The sequence below is a fragment of the Podarcis muralis genome, chromosome 9 (assembly GCF_964188315.1).
Source record: "Podarcis muralis chromosome 9, rPodMur119.hap1.1, whole genome shotgun sequence".
NCBI lineage: Eukaryota > Metazoa > Chordata > Lepidosauria > Squamata > Lacertidae > Podarcis > Podarcis muralis.
The window spans coordinates 14,425,348-14,443,972 of NC_135663.1; the positions used below are offsets into that span (position 1 = coordinate 14,425,348).

The 18,625-nt window shown below is 41.7% G+C and overlaps 1 protein-coding gene across 5 annotated transcripts in view; it reads right to left on the reverse strand.

Annotated features, from left to right (window-relative positions):
• WDFY3 (WD repeat and FYVE domain containing 3) overlaps positions 1 to 18,625 on the reverse strand; it is a 135,930-nt gene that overhangs the window by 75,943 nt on the left and 41,362 nt on the right. For 4 of the 5 annotated variants that reach the window (XM_077933798.1, XM_077933799.1, XM_077933800.1 and 1 more), the window contains exons 9-17: positions 17,927 to 18,394; positions 16,705 to 16,806; positions 14,049 to 14,242; positions 12,772 to 13,229; positions 10,948 to 11,031; positions 6,699 to 6,876; positions 5,459 to 5,673; positions 2,835 to 2,947; positions 794 to 1,025 (exon numbers count right to left, since the gene is read on the reverse strand). In XM_077933798.1, the coding sequence (XP_077789924.1) occupies positions 794 to 1,025; positions 2,835 to 2,947; positions 5,459 to 5,673; positions 6,699 to 6,876; positions 10,948 to 11,031; positions 12,772 to 13,229; positions 14,049 to 14,242; positions 16,705 to 16,806; positions 17,927 to 18,394 (2,044 nt within the window). The remainder of the gene's footprint in view (positions 1 to 793; positions 1,026 to 2,834; positions 2,948 to 5,458; positions 5,674 to 6,698; positions 6,877 to 10,947; positions 11,032 to 12,771; positions 13,230 to 14,048; positions 14,243 to 16,704; positions 16,807 to 17,926; positions 18,395 to 18,625) is intronic. The other variant, XM_077933801.1, reaches the window with a different exon arrangement.

An 18,625-nucleotide genomic window follows, 5' to 3' on the forward strand; every position in this document is an offset into this window, starting at 1 on the left:
GGATTTGAACCGCCAACCTTCTGATCGGCAAGTCCTAGGCTCTGTGGTTTAACCCACAGCGCCACCCGCGTCCCTCTCTTTTAAGCAAAGGGGTGTGTAAAAGAAGGAAAATACAGATTGCGCAACATGCTCTTGATCCCTTAATGATCAAGCCAGCATTAGGAGCACGGCTCCTTTTCTCAAGAGCATGAACGAGAATTCATCTTATGAAGATAATTCCTTGTATAAATACTTCAATAAGTGAATTACAGAATTTAATATTAATGCATACTTTTAAGATATCAACTTTGCAGATTAAGCCTCTTTACAGATTAGAAGAATAAAAAACTGAGTAAAACAGACAAGTTGCTCAAGAAAGCTAAGGTGTATATTTAATCTACAATAATCAAATATGCTGAGATTATTCCATGATCACTGAACTGCCTTTCCAAAGCTGCTACTTTAATTATTAATTATATTTCTCCAAGCCTGATTACATTCCACTTCCTCTGACAAAAATTTTCTAGGGGACGAAGGGATTTTTTGGGGGGAGAACTGGATTTTGGTGCCACTTCTTTGCTAAGAAAGGGTTTTTTAAATACACACAAAACATCTAACCTACATAACCCACATTTGCTTGGTGGGATCATCTATACTCAAAGAACTCATCATCTGAATTAGGTGCATTATTATATCAGAGGCAGTCTTCCATGGCACAACTAATGGTTTTGAAAATCAAAGAAGTTAATTAGGAACTGCAAACATTATTCTGAAACAAGAAGAGAGTAAGAAAAGAGCCTTTACGAGACCTTACCCAAACCCTTCAAGAGACGTGTCAAATTCAATAAATGCAGGAGTAACTGCTGAGCCATGAAGTCTAATATCATGTGGGGTTGTCATGGAAACCAAACATTTCACCCTCGTCAGGGGTACTGTGCTTCCTTCTGCTGGTTTTAAAAGGCTCTTGCTTATCCTGTAGTGGTTATCTTCATGTAAACTGAACACACAGTCGGTACCCAGGCCCTCCATTGATGTAATCATGCTATCTATAGCAGAAGTTAAAAAACGAAATACTTTTAAAAAATTTTTTTAAAAATAGAAGATCCACATGAGATTAGTATTGTCAGTAAGAGAATCCTAATACAATAAAAGGGACAAAAGTACATTTTGTCTTTTACTACAAAGTCCCAAAATATGTTTGCCATTCAACCCACTGTTGATTCACACGACTACCAGTTTACATGGTGCAGCCACCAATGGACTCCAGGTGGTTGCAAACAATGTGCGTCAAAATTAACTGCTTGTGAAACTTCTGTAACAGAAGCTTTATCTACACAAATGCAAGGTTTTCTAAACACGGGTTAATTAACTACAACGTAGCCGACATAAATGGAAGTATTTAAAATTAAATCAACCAAGTCCTAATGAGCTCAACATAGTGAAGCAGTCTTGAGTTCTGCTATGCCAGATTAACTGGGCTGTGACCAGAGAAAATAAAATCCTTCCTTTCTTCTTTGCAATTAAAACAGTAGGTCTTAATTGCTGTAATATCAGTAAAACCAATGGAAATTTGGGAGCACCCAGTAGTATATACCATTCACTATTTGAGGCCAGAGGTGTACCCATATGAAATAATAACTATCCTACTTTGCAGTAAATGGAAACAGAAATGCATTAAAAGGCAGGTTGTAATAACCGTACCTTAGCAGTTCAAGACAGCAGGCTGGCACAGGTGTAGTGCAGCCTGCCCTTTAACCTTTGTTAAGAGATCAGGAACAGCTGGAGGAGCAAATCCTTACAGCTCAGCCCCAACCCCCCCCCCCATTAGCATGATTTGCTCCTCTTCACCACTGTCATGTGTGACAGAAACAAAAGCATCACCCCTCTTTCTCCTTAAGAACCAGTGTATCTAGCAATGAGTCCATCATTCTGTAACAGTAAGGCAGTTGCCTCACACAGCCTGAGCTTTGCGTACATCCACAAAATACCATATTTTTCGCTCTATAGGGCGCACCTGACCATAGGGCGCACCTAGTTTTCAGAGGGGGAAATCAAGGGAAAAAATATGACCCCCCCCACACACGCAGCCTGTGCACTTCTCCCAGACTTTCTCCCTGCTATTGCGGGAGGTGGGGGAATTCCCCCATCTCCCGCAAAAGCCCACAGGAGGGAGAAGGGACTGACTCGGCCAGTACTGACTCCCTCCAGCGCCACGCGCCTTCCCACTGCCCCCCGAGCCTGTGGGGCTGGCGGTGGGGGGAAGCGCTGCTTTCCCCCACCGCCAGCCTCAAAGACCAGACTCTCCTGGCTTCAGCAAAAGTACAAGCTTCAGAGGCTTCGCGTTGCTATTGCTGAAGCCAGGGAGCCTGCATTCGCACCATAGGACACATACACATTTCCCCTTAATTTTTGGAGGGGGAAAAGTGCGTCCTATAGAGCGGAAAATACGGTAGTGATTGATTCATCTAACTGGCAGGGAAGAGACGTTTGCTCAAATTTACAACTTTATATCCATGAGTGAAAAGCTTTTTCCTTGCGAGAAAAGCCAAGTTTCGAAACCGCCATGCACCTGTGCATGCAGCACCAGATCTTTAATCAGGAAAGAAAAAGCTGCCTTAAAAGCAGGGCTGTACACTTGTTTCAGATCCAGTGTCCTAGCTGGCCACATCTAGGGTCAGAATTGCTGCCAACTGCTAACCATCGTTAAGGGAAATCCTCACTCCTTGTCATTACCTACAAGCATTAATTAAATCTCACTTGTTAACTCTCTGAAACATTGTTGAAGCATGGCCAGATTTCAGTCTGGCGGTTACTAATGAGTGCCTCAAAACTATTTCAAACATTAAAACACTTACTTCTCAACTCTGGCTCATAACTGAGTGAGCTTGGTTTATGCACTCTGTATCGTTTCAACAGCTTCTTATCCCAGGCTCCACAATTCAGAGGATTTCCCAAACGTAAAAATTCCCTAGAGAGAAATGGAGAGGGAAAATAAGAAAGGCTTCAAAGTCATTTGCATTTCCTTTTATTTGATTAAGTGCAACAGCTGCCACTTGAACATGAACATACATTAAATGTGCTTCATCAAAAACTATTTAGAAAGTAAACACAGCAAAATACAGGCCAAAAGAACCCTAAATTTTATTTAAATATAAAACAGAACTGTAGAAATCCACACCTACTTCACCAATGTCCATGTGGTCTTAGGCATTATGTCTCAGAGGAGCCAAAATCCTCCTGGCATAATTATGTGGGTTTTTTCGTATTAGGAAGTAGGTACAGGTGCAGAAACAGATGAAGATACAGACACATCGCCCTCAAATGCTTGATTTCAAATGCTATCAATTTAGACAAACTAAGACTGCATACACACCACAGCTCAGTTCACCTAACATTTACAGTGGTGCCTCGCAAGATGAAATTAATTCGTTCTGTGAGTTTTGTCGTCTTGCGATTTTTTTCGTCTTGCAAAACACGGTGTCAGGAAAGTTTGGAAAAGCTTCAAAAATCACCAAAGTCTTCAAAAACCTCAAAAAAGGCTACCACACCGCGTGCTATGAGTTCCTCCTCGAAGTCAAGTCGCAACTGTATTAACGGTGTTAAGAAAAAGGAAACAAACTTGCAAGACGTTTCTGTCTTGCAAAGCAAGCCCATAGGGGAAATCGTCTTGCGAAGCAGCTCAAAAAACAAAAAACCCTTTCGTCTAGCGGGTTTTTTTGTCTTGCGAGGCATTCGTCTTGCGAGGTATCACTGTATGAACATATTCCCATATATGCATTCTACAGGGCCTCATTTAAAATATTAAAACAGTTTTCAGTGCATCATAGTTCAACTTTGTAGTGCTCCTTTCAGCTTCCTCCGCTCTCCCTCACCCTAAAGGATAGAACAGTAAAGCACGACAGCTGCTTCAGTTCGTGAAGCTTCTCCTGTTCACAAACCACGAACTTCATTATCAAGGTGCTTAAAGCAAAACAAGTGTTTGGGAAAGTGACAGTGTATAATACTTTTTTAAAAATGTGGAGATTGTTCCCATGTCATGTGTGAAGCAGTTTCGAATGCTGACCTATTTAAATATGTTTTGCACCGTGCAAAAGAACTCTCTCACTGTCTCGGAGCTATGATAAACAGCAACAGAGAACGTACTTAAACAGGAAGTTTAATACCAGATTCATTCTTCTCTCTCTTGAAATAATCCTAAGCCCAACCTCCATGTGTCAGTTCAATAAAATACATTAATGTCCATGATCAACCAGCAGCAGCAGCAAGAGGAGGAGGAGAGGACAGAGGGTGAAGAAAGAGCTGTGAGGGGTCCCCATCCTCTGGACTCCCTGGGAAACTCAAAATACCTCCTGTTGCTGTTTCCAGGAACTGCTCTAATTGTGAGACTTTTGTGGGTGAGCTGAGAGCTTGTTTGGACTCTAGGCAAGAACCTGGAGGCTGAGTGGGGTGTGTGTCAAAGGAAAATGAATGGATATTGATTCGTCTCTATTAGCAACTTTGTATTAATGTAACATTTTTATACGTAGCTGTGTGTTTTTGCAATTTCTTGTTTAAGTTGCCTGTTGTTGCATTTTTTAAAATATTAAGCAGTCTAGAAATCAAATAATCAAATCAAGACAGATTAGAGAACTGGGCCAAGACAGATTAGAGAACTGGGCCAAAACAAACAAGATGAACTTTAACAGGGAGAAATGTAAAGTATTGCACTTAGGCAAAAAAAATGAGAGGCACAAATACAAGATGGGGGACACCTGGCTTGAGAGCAGTACATGCGAAAAGGATCTAGGAGTCTTGGTTGACCACAAACTTGACATGAGCCAACAGTGTGACGCGGCAGCTAAAAAAGCCAATGCAATTCTGGGATGCATCAATAGGAGTATAGCATCTAGATCAAGGGAAGTAATAGTGCCAATGTATTCTGCTCTGGTCAGACCTCACCTGGAGTACTGTGTCCAGTTCTGGGCACCACAGTTCAAGAAAGACAGTGACAAACTGGAACGTGTCCAGAGGAGGGCAACCAAAATGGTCAAAGGCCTGGAAACGATGCCTTATGAGGAACGGCTAAGGGAGCTGGGCATGTTTAGCCTGGAGAACAGGAGGTTAAGGGGTGATATGATAGCCATGTTCAAATATATAAAAGGATGTCATATAGAGGAGGGAGAAAGGTTGTTTTCTGCTGCTCCAGAGAAGCGGACACGGAGCAATGGATCCAAACTACAAGAAAGAAGATTCCACCTAAACATTAGGAAGAACTTCCTGACAGTAAGAGCTGTTCGACAGTGGAATTTGCTGCCAAGGAGTGTGGTGGAGTCTCCTTCTTTGGAGGTCTTTAAGCAGAGGCTTGACAACCATATGTCAGGAGTGCTCTGATGGTGTTTCCTGCTTGGCAGGGGGTTGGACTTGATGGCCCTTGTTCCAACTCTATGATTCTATGAAATCAAATGATAAGAATTTGAAGTAAACCCCCTCTTCTACTAACCTCAGCACCATTGGTTCCAACGCCTGAGAGGCCAACCTTTCAAACATCCTCTGGAGTGGGGGGTGCAAGGAGTGGTCTTCATCAGCAAGAGCTGCGCTGCATCTCTGCAGAAGTCGTGCATGGAGTCCAGCTTCACACATGACTTGCTGATTTCTTTCGGTGTGCACTAGAGACTGCAAGATGTTGGCCACTGCTAGCTGAAGATCTAGGGCATGCTGCAAATTTTGCACAAGCATAAATGAGACAAAGACAAAACAAATCTGTAAGAAAACACTCAAGAAAACTATGTCACTCGCCATTTCCAGCAAGTGTGTGTGTGTGTGTGTGTGTGTGTGTGTGTGTGTGAGAGAGAGAGAGAGAGAGAGAGAGAGAGAGAGAGAAATTTAGGATATTGCACAGTGGTCTGCTGCTCAAAGAAAGAAAAGGTTAAACAAAACAACAACCTCAGGACAACCACAAACTCTTAAGAGCACTTAAAATAGCCTTTGGGATTCTGGTTGCTAAACCCAGATCGTTTTTATTTGACATTTTACTGATCAAATTCGCCAAGAACAAGAACTATGGTAGTGTTTTATAAATAGAAATAATGTCCAACTCACATATTTTCATACTATCAGCTGACAAAAGCATTCTGTCCTATACTTTACTCACCTACGCTTAGTGTAGATGCTTGTTATATTTTTAAAACAAACAAACAAACAATTTTGTTAGAAGAGTCAGGTTTCTGCTACTACTGATTTTGGCTTTTTGAAATATAGCTATCAGGGACTAACAAATGATGAGCACCTTTAAATCTCATAAGGCAGAGTTCTCAAGTTGGCATGTATTTTGTAGGTAACGGCTGGAATCCAATTAGCTTCTTTAGGAACTCTCAAATATTTCAAAGTGCCCAGCAGGTCCTCATGTCATGCCATAAACTTTGGAAACACCCTAGCTTCCCATTTCAAAAGTGCTTTGTCTGCTATGTAGCACAAGGAGCTACTGTTCTAGAAGATGAAAAATCCAGAGCTTCTTTGATTAGATGAAACTAGTTGGTTGTGCTGTTCTTTTTGATTTAAGCCAATAACTGTACAGTGTCTAAGATTCAAATTCACTGCTTCCTAGTAAAGCTCAAGAGTTAATTTTAAGATAAAGCAATGAATTATGTTAAAACAGATCTTAAACTCCCCCAGTGTATTCCTTTATAAGCTTTCTTAACTTAACCCTATAGGGTAAGCAGTATATTTGAAAAGGTTCTCACTTCTGGCTGTGTATTTGACCCAACAGAGACTAAGAGGTCCAACATGGAAAGCATAGCTCCAGGATGGATGATGACAGCATCTGAACTCTGCAGAGACACAGTTCCTTTGTGCAGTTTCAAATCAGTAGGGTTTTTGGGAGGAAATACTGGAGGTGTTGAAGTAGAATGATATGCGTGCCTAAAGGTAAGGAGGAAAAATAATAGGGCTTTAACACACATGCAACATTAAGCTTTTCTCAAAATACAGCATTTGGATTAAATATGCCAAGGCTTTTCTAGTATTCACTTTCCATAATATGTGCTCCAGGTGGTATCTTCTTTTCAGATCTGGCACATGCATAGATGTTGCTTGCTGGCTCTTCCTAGAATACCAGCTTAATGGAAAATTACACCAGTAGCATTTGTGGATATAGAGATAAAGCCTGCAGGCATTATGGCAAAAACCAGATAGCAAACAAGAAGAACCACAAATTAGGTTTTTCGGCCACATGACTCTGAGATACTTGGCAGCCCAGATGAACTGTAAACTTAACTGGTAATTTCTCATGCACCGAAACAGGTTTAGGCCTAAGGAGGTGAAATTTCCAAGAGAACATTGGGTCAAGTGTCCAATCTGGATTGAAACATAAACTTGCATCTGTTAAAGAGTCCCCTTATGTCTTTCTAATTACAGGAGATGTGTGTCTTTCTTCATAACTAGTTAGCTCAAGACTGCTTTAAAATAATCTCTCAGTAAAGCCCCATAACCCTGCCTCCTCAAAAGTTGCTCTGGAATCGACCACTTGTAAAAGGATTTAGCGCATACTTGTCCCCTCCTACATCATCTATCCACACACCACTTCTCATTCGAGCATGAACAGCTCTTGGCAGGGTTACTTGCACACCCTTTCTCTGTCATCAAGACGGTGACGTTTGATCAGTCTTGGGGAGAATGACAAATCAGCACACAGCACTTTGAATGGAATTGCAAAGCACGGCAGATAATGATACTCTGGTAATAACCAAAGGGGCTTAATACAAGCACAGGGTGTGCAGCACACATACTTTTTTTTTTAGTTGTTACTTTTGTGGATCACAACTTTCTCCAATAAACAAGGAAATGTCTTTCCTAAGGAGGGGGGGAGTTCTGACTAAACAGCAGAAGCCAGCACAGCCAAACGGACTCAGAACACTTGGCAACCGTAATTACCAATGGATAAGAGCTTTGTGCACTGAAAGAAGAGTTTTTAAAGACCCCAAGAGGATTCTGCAACTGTTTCATACAAATCTTAACTAAAGATTCTTCACGGATGATTTTGTTGCCTCAGCTCTCTACCTCTCCAACTGTGCTTTTAAATATTGCTGGTAATGTTTTGTTTTGCAGTAGTCATCGATAATTTATTGGAATTAATAATTACCACAGTAACATGAATGAAGAAGAAAAACAACAGCCACCCCACCCCCAAGGAACAGTATATATAATCTGTTTCCAAACATATTAATATATATATTCCAATATATAATCTGTTTCCAAACACAAACCCATGCAGCTCCCCAGGAAGAGATTTTTAATAACCTCTTATTACATTTGAAATATTTCCCCATAATCTATTAGATACATGCTTGCATTTTTTTAAAAAAATGTTTACTCCAGCTGTCTATAAATCTTTATGTAATATCTTAGACGAGGATGATCTTACCGGCAAATAACAAGTCAAGCCTGGCTTGGGTGAGGGCCAAGTGAGCAAGGAATGGAAAATCCTACAGTCCATTCATACGTTCAGTACATAAGTAACATTCCTGATCTACTAAGCGTGACCAGAACAGAAGAATGCTGCAGAATCATGCACTCGCCCACTCCCACCATCTCCCATGTGAATTTCCTCTCCCTTCCGCCACTTAGTGTAACCATGAAGCAGTCTCACATCCCCCATCAGCACTAAGCATGCTCAATCCTATGCAGGTTCTAATCAGGAAGGGAAAGAAAAGTGTGCACACAGGAAGAGGGATGAGGCCCAAAAACACAGCCCTCTCCCAACCGGCTAACCACTGGTTTATCTGCAAGGGGTGAGCTATCAAATCCATAGGAAAGGATTCTATGGAAAGTTCGGAGAAGTTTCGTTTGTTCAAGCTGTTGCTCAAAACACTGGACAGATAAGACCTTTACATATGCCCACTATAATTTATATGTCACAGCCTGAATCACTCCCAATAAAGTATGGTGCTGCATTAAAACAAGTCTTCCACAAGTATGGAAGTATGCCATCACATGCCTTCCTTTCATTCATAGTTCTTTGTTTCCAAGCCAATGGAAAAACCCATACCACAAAGTTTCACAACCATCACAGAATCATAGAAGGGCCATCTAGTGCAATCCCCTGCAATGCAGAAATCTCATGTAAAGCATGCAAGACAGATGATGAACTGTATTGCTGAAACGTTCAAGTCTACAAAAACATATTGTTGATGGGATATATTGCAATATCATCCAAGGGAATTATTACAGAGCAGATTGAGCCCCTATACAGCAGCACACACTGAACACAAACAATGTAGCAGAAAAAAAGCACAATGGCAGAAATTGATAAAACTTTCTGAAGACATTCAAGCATGTTTTAACTACTCTCAACACAAAGAAAATCAGAAGAATCTAGAAGCTAAATGTTTGCTTCAATTGATTGAAAGTCAGAGTAATCCTACGGAAGGGGGAATAAATTATGCCACTTCCAAAACCTGGCAGGCGTCAACACAGGAAGCGAGGGTTCAGGATTTCTCAGAGGCCCCTTCCAGCCAGCAGAACTTCAAGTTAGGATTATACTATAAATGTTAGGACTATACTATATAATAAGGTAATCAGAAAAAGAACACAATGAGGGGGATTCATTCAAGGACTAAGGAAGCAGGAAGGAACAGAGTGTCAAGAGTGTAGTAAAAGATCGAGAGAGCAAAAGGGAAATTATATCCTGGGAAATGCCAGGTTTACAAAGGACTTTAAAATCAGCATAGAACTCCCTGTGCACTGGTTGACTCTGTAGCTTAGATAAATCATTAAGAAAAAAATTCTATCTAACTGCTTTTTGCTGCTATTTAAAAAGAAAACTCAAGGCAGTATACAATTTTTAAAGCAGTGACTCAAAAATATACTGAAAGTTTTTGAATGCTCCACCACATCAAATGCTCCTTAAAAAGGTAAAGGTACCCCTGCCCGTACGGGCCAGTCATGCCAGACTCTAGGGTTGTGCGCCCATCTCACTCTAGAGGCCGGGAGCCAGCGCTGTCCGGAGACACTTCCGGGTCACGTGGCCAGCGTGACAAGCTGCATCTGGCGAGCCAGCGCAGCACACGGAATGCCGTTTACCTTCCCGCTGGTAAGCGGTCCCTATTTATCTACTTGCACCCGGGGGTGCTTTTGAACTGCTAGGTTGGCAGGCGCTGGGACCGAGCAACGGGAGCGCACCCCGCCGCAGGGATTTGAACCGCCGACCTTTCAATTGGCAAGCCCTAGGCGCTGAGGCTTTTACCCACAGCGCCACCCGCGTCCCATAAAGGCTCCTTAGAAGTACCCAAAAAGAAAACACCCTAGCACATCAAGAAAAAAGTTCCAGCCCTAGCTGCTCCCCACTGTGCTTAGTTTTCTACTTACAGTGAATTTCGTTATTAGCACAGAATTCAACATTTTGATGCCACAGGCTGAAGTTCAAACTGGTATACAGTGGTACCTTGGGTTACATACGCTTCAGGTTACATACACTTCAGGTTACAGACTCCGCTAACCCAGAAATATTACCTCGGGTTAAGAACTTTGCTTCAGGATGAGAACAGAAATCGTGCAACGGCGGCAACAGGAGGCCCCATTAGCTAAAGTGGTGCTTCAGGTTAAGAACAGTTTCAGGTTAAGAATGGACCTCTGGAATGAATTAAGTACTTAACCCAAGGTACTGTAGTCCATTCTACCACCACAGGACTCTAACGTAATTCTACAGCACAAAGACCATGCCTTAAAAACCGCCCTGTGTGCTGTTTCAGGGCAACCAATTCACTCAAAATGTTGTGAACCTTGACTTCCTTGATTCTGCACCAAGTATTTGCTCAAATATTTCAAAATGGGGCTTCATTACATGTGAATTTACTAACTTGCCAGCCAACTGACAATTCTTGGAAGAACAGAGAAGCACAGTAACAGACCTCACTCTGAGGAAGTTAATGAAACACAGAGAACACAGGTGTGAAGGTGGTAGAAAGCGCAACTTCTCTTTAAACGGATCAGTACCTTTTCCTCGACAAAGCTGGTGTGCCCCAAGGAGAGGGGAGAGAAGTCTCATTTGTCAGGCAAGGAGGGATCTGTTCAGCACGACTACAGACAAAACAAACGTGGAGGGGATAGAGAGGTTAGAAAAGAAAACAAGAGGCTAGAAGCTTTGTTAGTCTTACAGTTTCACCAGTAGAAATACATACTGCAGAATTAGCCAGAGCAAAGGACAAAGAGCACACGAAGTAAAAACTAAGACATACAAAACAGATAGGTGTTTTTTTTAAAGGAATAGATTTTCCTTTTCATTTGTTTGTTTATATTTTGAGTTATCTGCTTCTAAACAGCCTAATATCTTGAAACAAACTGATGCAGATCAGGGACTGATAACAGAAGACCAAGTTTGAATACATACTGATAACCAGATATGATTAAAATTTCATCAGGACTAACATAATATCCCAAGCAAGTCTGCAAAAATTAATGAGTTTTAAGAACAAAGGGGATGAAGGGAAGACAGATAATGAGGAATGGGAAAGACAAAATGGATTAGAAATACTTATGTAACAACAAAGCTAACCCAGATTTCTTAAATTCCAGTATTAACCAGTATCAGATAGAGTGCCCCCCAATTCTATCCACTAGAAATCTGAAATTACTATTTTACTGAGCAATTAAAGATCATGCCAGTAATACTTTATAAAAACGTTAAAATCAATTGGCAATATTTAACAAAAAGAAACCTAGAGTACAGCTAATGTTAAGGCTGAATTTCAAAACTGCATGAAGTTTTGAAGTCACAAAATGTGTTTGCAATTAAATAAAATAAGGAATAATGGGTGAAGGATGTTCCATGCCTGTGCCCCTCTCCATCAAAAGCAACAGAGCTATTAGTGTTACATATTACACAAGAAGCATCAAGGCTCAGGAAGTTACCAGCCTAACCTATTATTTTCCAAGACAGAAGTAGTAAACAAGCTCAGCAAAAGGAAATGGGTCTATGTTATGGAGTGTTAACTTTAAATGTCCTGATTTTATGACCCTAGTACTAGCCACTATATATGAAAAGCAACAATCCTAGAGACCCAATGCTACTGAATATTTTAAGATACAAATAAGGTATTAACTCTTTTAAAATTCATTGAATTCAAAGTATCATTTAAAATCGTACTTTTTTTTAAAAGTCCCATTTTTTATTTGAGCCTGTATTAAAATGGGCTCTGTTTTGATTTGTCTTATACAACAGAATGAAGAACCAACTACTGCCCTTAAACAAAAGACCTTAAAATAAACCTACAACTTTTCTTAGGAGTCTCAAAACTTACAAACAAACAAAGGGGAAACTGTTCCAACAAGGCCAGGGAATGGTGCTATCTTTTTTTAAATGGTTAGGTAACTATACAGATTACTTTACAATACCGAAGTTGATAGAACGCCTGTTGCCTCTGAGAGTTGCAGAGGAGACAGAATTTTGGCAGAAGCAACTTCTGCTCAACTTGGCAAAATCCTCTCTTCTGTAAACTAATGGAAGTACAGCAGCCCTATCTACTTTTGCTTGCAAAGAGGACAGGTCGTTAACAGTCATTACTGCCAAAAGTTAGACCTTCGGTCCTACCCCAACCCCTTCTATGAATCATAATTTCCACATGCACAACCTCAAAGTAGGGATGCACCAGCAATAAATCATTGTCTACAAGACAGGCACTTAAAAATAGCTGCCAATTCTCAATCTCAGAAGAAAATAATAGCATACAACCCCTTTAGGGAACATCAGATAGAAATGAATGATGCGATTCCCAGACATAACTGTGTTTCCGACTCCACCCCAAACCTCGCCAATCATACCTGTCGAAAGAGTCTGTAGCTACTTTGTAGAGGTAAATAAAGAGTTTGCTGCAATGCCTTAACGTGGGTGACACCGAATCCATGGATATGAGGTCATCTTCCAACAGTCTTTGAAAGGGCTGAGTGTTTGAGGGGAAGATGTTAAAAGGGCTTATTTTCCTGGAGTCTGAGAAGCAGCCAAGTAACCTCACAGCATCGGCCAACTTTTCGTACTGGATCTCCGTTCTGAAGAAGTGTGAATTGGCTGGCTCATAGCGCATTGCTGCAGTCAAGGTACAGAGCACAGTGTGGAGCAGCTCAAACACTTGGTTCTGGTTCACTTTCTCCCAGCCATTCTTAGGTGGAGAGCACAAGGATCTTTCCATGGCAACAAGTAAAGATGTGACATACACAAATCCACCAACTTTTCTGAAAACCGTTCTCGTGCGATGACTCTCTTTCAGCACGGACAGCAGGGCCTACACGGATATTTAAACAAGACAGAACAAACAGGATGTCATGGAGGTCACACTGCAGTGACAAAGGCTTCCGAGATTAATTTGAAGCATATGCACACAGAGAAGTTTTTAAATTTCCCCGAACAGTGAGTAAAAGTCAGCCTTGCCTCATCGATACAAAGAGCTTTTTCGAGTGATGAACTTGTAAACCAGCTTCAAGATTCAACAGAAATACAAATTTCTCTCTCTCTCTCTCTCTCTCTCTCTCTCTCTCTCTCTCTCTCACACACACACACACACACACACACACACACCTCTACAATGAATGCAAAAACCAGGCTGAAGGAAGCTTTTGATTTTAATAACAATTGTGAAAAAGTAAAACAGTTGCAGTTCTGTGAACCATCTCAAGTTGTGGACTGAAAGAAAATGCAATATGAAAGATGTCCAGAACTGCAACAACGGTGGAAAACGGCTGCAAGTCAGTTCTGCTGACTGTCAGAATCTTAATTGGGGAATCACTTAAGCAAAAAAAGATGTTGGCTAGGTGAATTCTCGAAGGTTCATAAATGTGAATTATATTTTACAGAGAAGTTGAAAGAAGTGGATTTCTTATTTATTTGAGAATTATTATTATTCTTGCCTCAAATAACTTTTCAGTATTTATTTTCATGTTCATTTGTGTTGCCTGAGTACATGAATAAGATCAGTTCAATTTATCTGCCCCCACAAAAAAGAAAGTTTGAGATCAGTGATGTGAATTGAGATATAATTGCATCTGAAACAGTAATTTAATAAGAAGTGTTAAAACAGCCATACATTTTTCATTAATGTACTTACCCTTAATATGTCAGTCTTCAACTGTAATTCTGTAGGTGGAGCAGAGTGCATTAATCCCAAGAGAGTCCCCATGTCATCGTCGCCACTTGGTGATAACACCAGCTGCTGGATTATCATCAGTGCATGTTGCCTGCATTGTGGATATTTTACTATGTTATGTACACACCTTGCTCCACCAAACTCCCTGAAAATGCCTACAATGAAAACAAAGACAGTGGAATAGGTATGATGCCACCAGGTAGACCTAGGCAGCACTTTCTAATGAACCACACTGGCACAAATGCTTGCAATTTCTGGGATCTCAGAGATGACTGAAAACATTTAAAATTGGATATAAAGGGTCTCACTTAGCTTGCCACTCAAGAGGATAAGCACTAAATAGCTGTAATACAAGCAAACATAAAATAGGATCTGCATGTTCTTGGTAATTCTGCAACTTCATTCAGGCTTGAGATATTCTACAGTGCAAATATTTATTATTTGTTTAATACATTTATACAGTACATTCTATATCCTCTTAAATCCAATATGCGCCTTGGCAGCTTACAAAAGTTAAAACCATGCAAAAATTAAACCGCCAGAAACCTAAAAATAACCTAACAGCATATAAAAGCAGAAACAACAATCACAGCTTAAAATAATCAAGGTGCTCAGAATGCCTGGCTGATGAAAAGAGATTTTGCCTGGTGTCTTGAAGTTAAGGGCTGGTAGCAGGCAAATCTCCTCAAGGAGGACATTCCACAAATGGGGTGCTGCCACCAAAAAAAGACTTCTCTTATTAAAAGGAAATTTCCTTCTAACAGATGGTAGCTGAAAACAGGGAATCTGCCAATGATCTCACTATGCAGGTAGGTACAGGTGGTGGTATTCCCTTATGTGCTTGGTCCCAATCCATTTAGGGCTTTGAATTTGAATTCTAACTGAATAATCAGTCCGGGAAGTCTCTTAAAAAAAAACCAAACTGGGAAGATGTGATCAGAGTAAACAGCACCAGTTAAAACTCCAGAAGCCAACAGATACTGACAGACCACTTTCAACTACATGCCCCTGTCCTACCAGACTCTATTTCAACTTCATTCCAAAGTTCTACCCCAGCCTTTGACAACCTGGTGGCATCCTATGTTTTTGACTACAACTCCCATTAGCCCCAGCAAAGACGGCCATTTTATTCCAGTGATGTGTCCAGTTTTGCCATATCTCTTCTTGCCTTTGTGCAAGCACTTGGCCCCACCTTAGAAGACAGTACAGTGGTGCCCCGCAAGACGAATGCCTCGCAAGACGGAAAACCCGCTAGACGAAAGGGTTTTCCGTTTTGGAGGTGCTTCGTAAAATGAATTTCCTATGGGCTTGCTTCGCAAGACGAAAATGTCTTGCGAGTTCCTGCAGGGTTTTTTCCCTTCCCCCCCTTTTTTCCAAGCCGCTAAGCCGCTTATCAGCTGATCCGCTAAGCCGCTTAACAGCTGATCCGCTAAGCCGCTTAACAGCTGATCCGCTAAGCCGCTTATCAGCTGATCCGCTAAGCCGCTTATCAGCTGATCGCTAAGGCGCTTATCAGCTGATCCGCTAAGCCGTTTATCAGCTGATCGCTAAGCCGCTTATCAGCTGATCCGCTAAGCCCACTAAGCCGCTAATAGCGCTAATCCGCTAATGGGCTTGCTTCGCAAGACGAAAAAACCGCAAGACGAAGAGAATCGCGGAACAGATTCTTTTCGTCTTGCGAGGCACCACTGTATTGCAAAACTAGAAGTGAATGAGCTCAGGTGAAGCTACAGTAGGCTCCATTGGGGAAGGAGGCACTCATGCACACTCTCAAAACACATCCATGAAAGGGGAAAGGAGAAATGTTGAAGCAATTACAGTGGTACCTCCCATCTACGAACAGTCCTCCTAATGAACTTTTCGGGCAAAGAACTCCACAAAACTGGAAGTAGGTGTTCCGGCCAGTGAACTTTGCCCTGGAAAAGAAGCCGAATGGGGGAAGGGCGCCGGGGGAAGGGCGCCGGTGGAGGGAGGCTCCATTAGGGAAAGCATATGCCTTGGCTTAAGGACGCTTTGGCTTAAGAATGGACCTCTGGAACGAATTAAGTTCGTAGACGGAGGTACCACTGTATTTCAGGCGTGGACGAAGATCATGATCCGTGATAAGGTCATGTTTTGTCAGGGAACAGAAGTTGCTAGACTGCAGTAACATGCCAGTAATCATATTCTTCCTATTGTCAAGACCAGGCTAATACAAACCTACCCCACACTAAGAAGCAACCATTTATAGGAAAAGGCTATTGATTTAACTTTTGATAGACTGTGGTTATCAGGAGACGCAGGTGAAAGTAATAATTCATCACTAAATATATTTTATTCAAATAAATGCCCCTTAAAACTACAAATTTAAATATCTGAAAGGCACCATTCTAGAATAATCTTATCCTCTGCTAAGGGAAATTCAAGCAAATCTGGCCAAGCAAATTAAACAAATTCAGTATTCTATTAATGTATCCTCCTTCCAAGAAGGTCAAAAAACCTGCTTGACACAGCATTTCCACATCTAAACAGATTACATAACTCTATATTGGTCTTTATGATTTAAGTGCATTTCAAGGGCAGCTGTCAGCATTAAGAGACATAGGTTCATTCGTTGTAACAGCCATTTGCCAAATACCTGCATTTGTGTTCGATCCTTGAAGCAGTACTGTCAAGGTCTCCATAACCAGCAAAGCAAGCTGCTTTTGGTCTTCAAATGAACTGTTGTTTCTTGAGTCCCCTAGAAAACAATTTCAAAAAGCTACAATGAAAGAAAATGCAGTGTATATATGCCCATGCTATTACCAAACTGCTTATTAATTCAGAGTATCGTTCCTATATTATATGTGCTGGCTGGTGTACAACAATCACTTTAAAAAAAATGCTTAATCATGGTACAGCAGAAGGTGGTGTTCTACTTTGGTACATTGAGCCTACCTATACTTTGCATCCAGTGTGAAGTATTGGGATACAACTCAGAGGCAAGTCTATAGTGCATCGATATGTCACTCATGTGCATTTTAGTTTCAAAACTAAGTGAGAGTTTAAAAGGCTCTAGCAGGTTGTTTTACTCTTGTAAGCAATACCAATGTCTTGTGAGATTCTGCTGAAAACTATCGTATTTTTCGCTCCATAAGACGCACTTTCCCCCCTCCAAAAATGAAGGGGAATTCTGTGTGCGTCCTATGGGGCGAATGCAGGCTTTCGCTGAAGCCTGGAGAGCGAGAGGGGTCGGTGCGCACCGACCCTTCTCGCTCTCCAGGCTTCAGGAAGCTATCAGCAAGCCTGGAGAGCCTGCAGGAGTTCCCGCAGGGCTCCCTAGGCTGCATATAGCAGCCTGCTGCTTGGAGCACGGGGTGCCCTCTGGAGGGTGCCCCGTGCTTTGCGCAGGTGTCTGCAAGCCTTGCGAGCCCGGTGGGAGTTGCCGCCGGGCTCGCAAGGCTTGCGGATAGCAGCCTGTTCTGGGGGCTGGGGTCGGGGGAAGCTCGGGCTTCCCCTGCCCCAGCCCCGTGGCTGGGGGGGGGGGGGAATAATTTTTTTTAATTCATTTCCCCCCCCCCAAAAAAAAGGAGGTGCGTCCTATGAGCCAGTGCGTCCTATAGGGCGAAAAATATGGTAACTGCCTCTTTTGGGGAGAATTCGAAAGGTGGTTTTGGAGGAGGGCTGATGATTTAAGGAATAAGAGAAATCTGAACCTACATAGGTTTTATGGGCAATAGCATATTTTTTTGCAAAGTAATGCAAGATAGGTAAGCATTTCCAATAGCATAAAAAGAAGTGATAAAAAAAGAACAAGATAAAAGCAGGATTTGAAAGAAACCTTGGTCAGGGGTAGGGGAGGAGGAGAAGAAGACAATTACCTTGATCATTCAGAGCCTGTGTAGGCTCTTTCAGAAGAGCTGCATACTTATGTAAAAGGTTCACCATCACCTCCAGGAGTCCCACCTCCCTGAAGACGTCCTTAAAGATGTAGTCATGCCGGGTGAACTTAAGTAGTGTCTTCATTGCAATGATGCTACATGGGTAAGAGGTGCTGGATTTTAAGAGGATGCTGACGCTGATCAGTTCTTTGCAAGGTATGTAATTCAAGCTAAACACAACAAACTCAAGCATCTCAAAGTATTTGGCCTGTACTTCTGGAAGCTTGGAAATTTTCTCTGCAAACTGGGACAAGGTGTGCTGGGATTCCAAGATGAAATAGTTGGCATTGTCGGCAATGTAGATATTTAAGATGGCATCAAGGATAATTTGTGCAAGGTAGCTGGTTTTTGCCTTCAGGAAAGCATTCTGTAGGACAGAGAAGGCTTGGATATTCCTCACATTGTGACCTACAACAGGAAGAAGGGAAACTTTACAGATCTTTACATAAAGGTTATTATTCAAGCATACAGTTCGTCACACATTATTCTCTAATGCAAATAACTGCATGTGAACAGAGCCTGCAGATGAAAATGGGGTAGCAGTGGAGGCTCCTCTTTTTTAAGAATAGCCACACCATTCCCAGAGGGGGGAGTGGACAGGAGGCAGCCCCTAGAATGATTAGGATGTGTTGGAGGGCT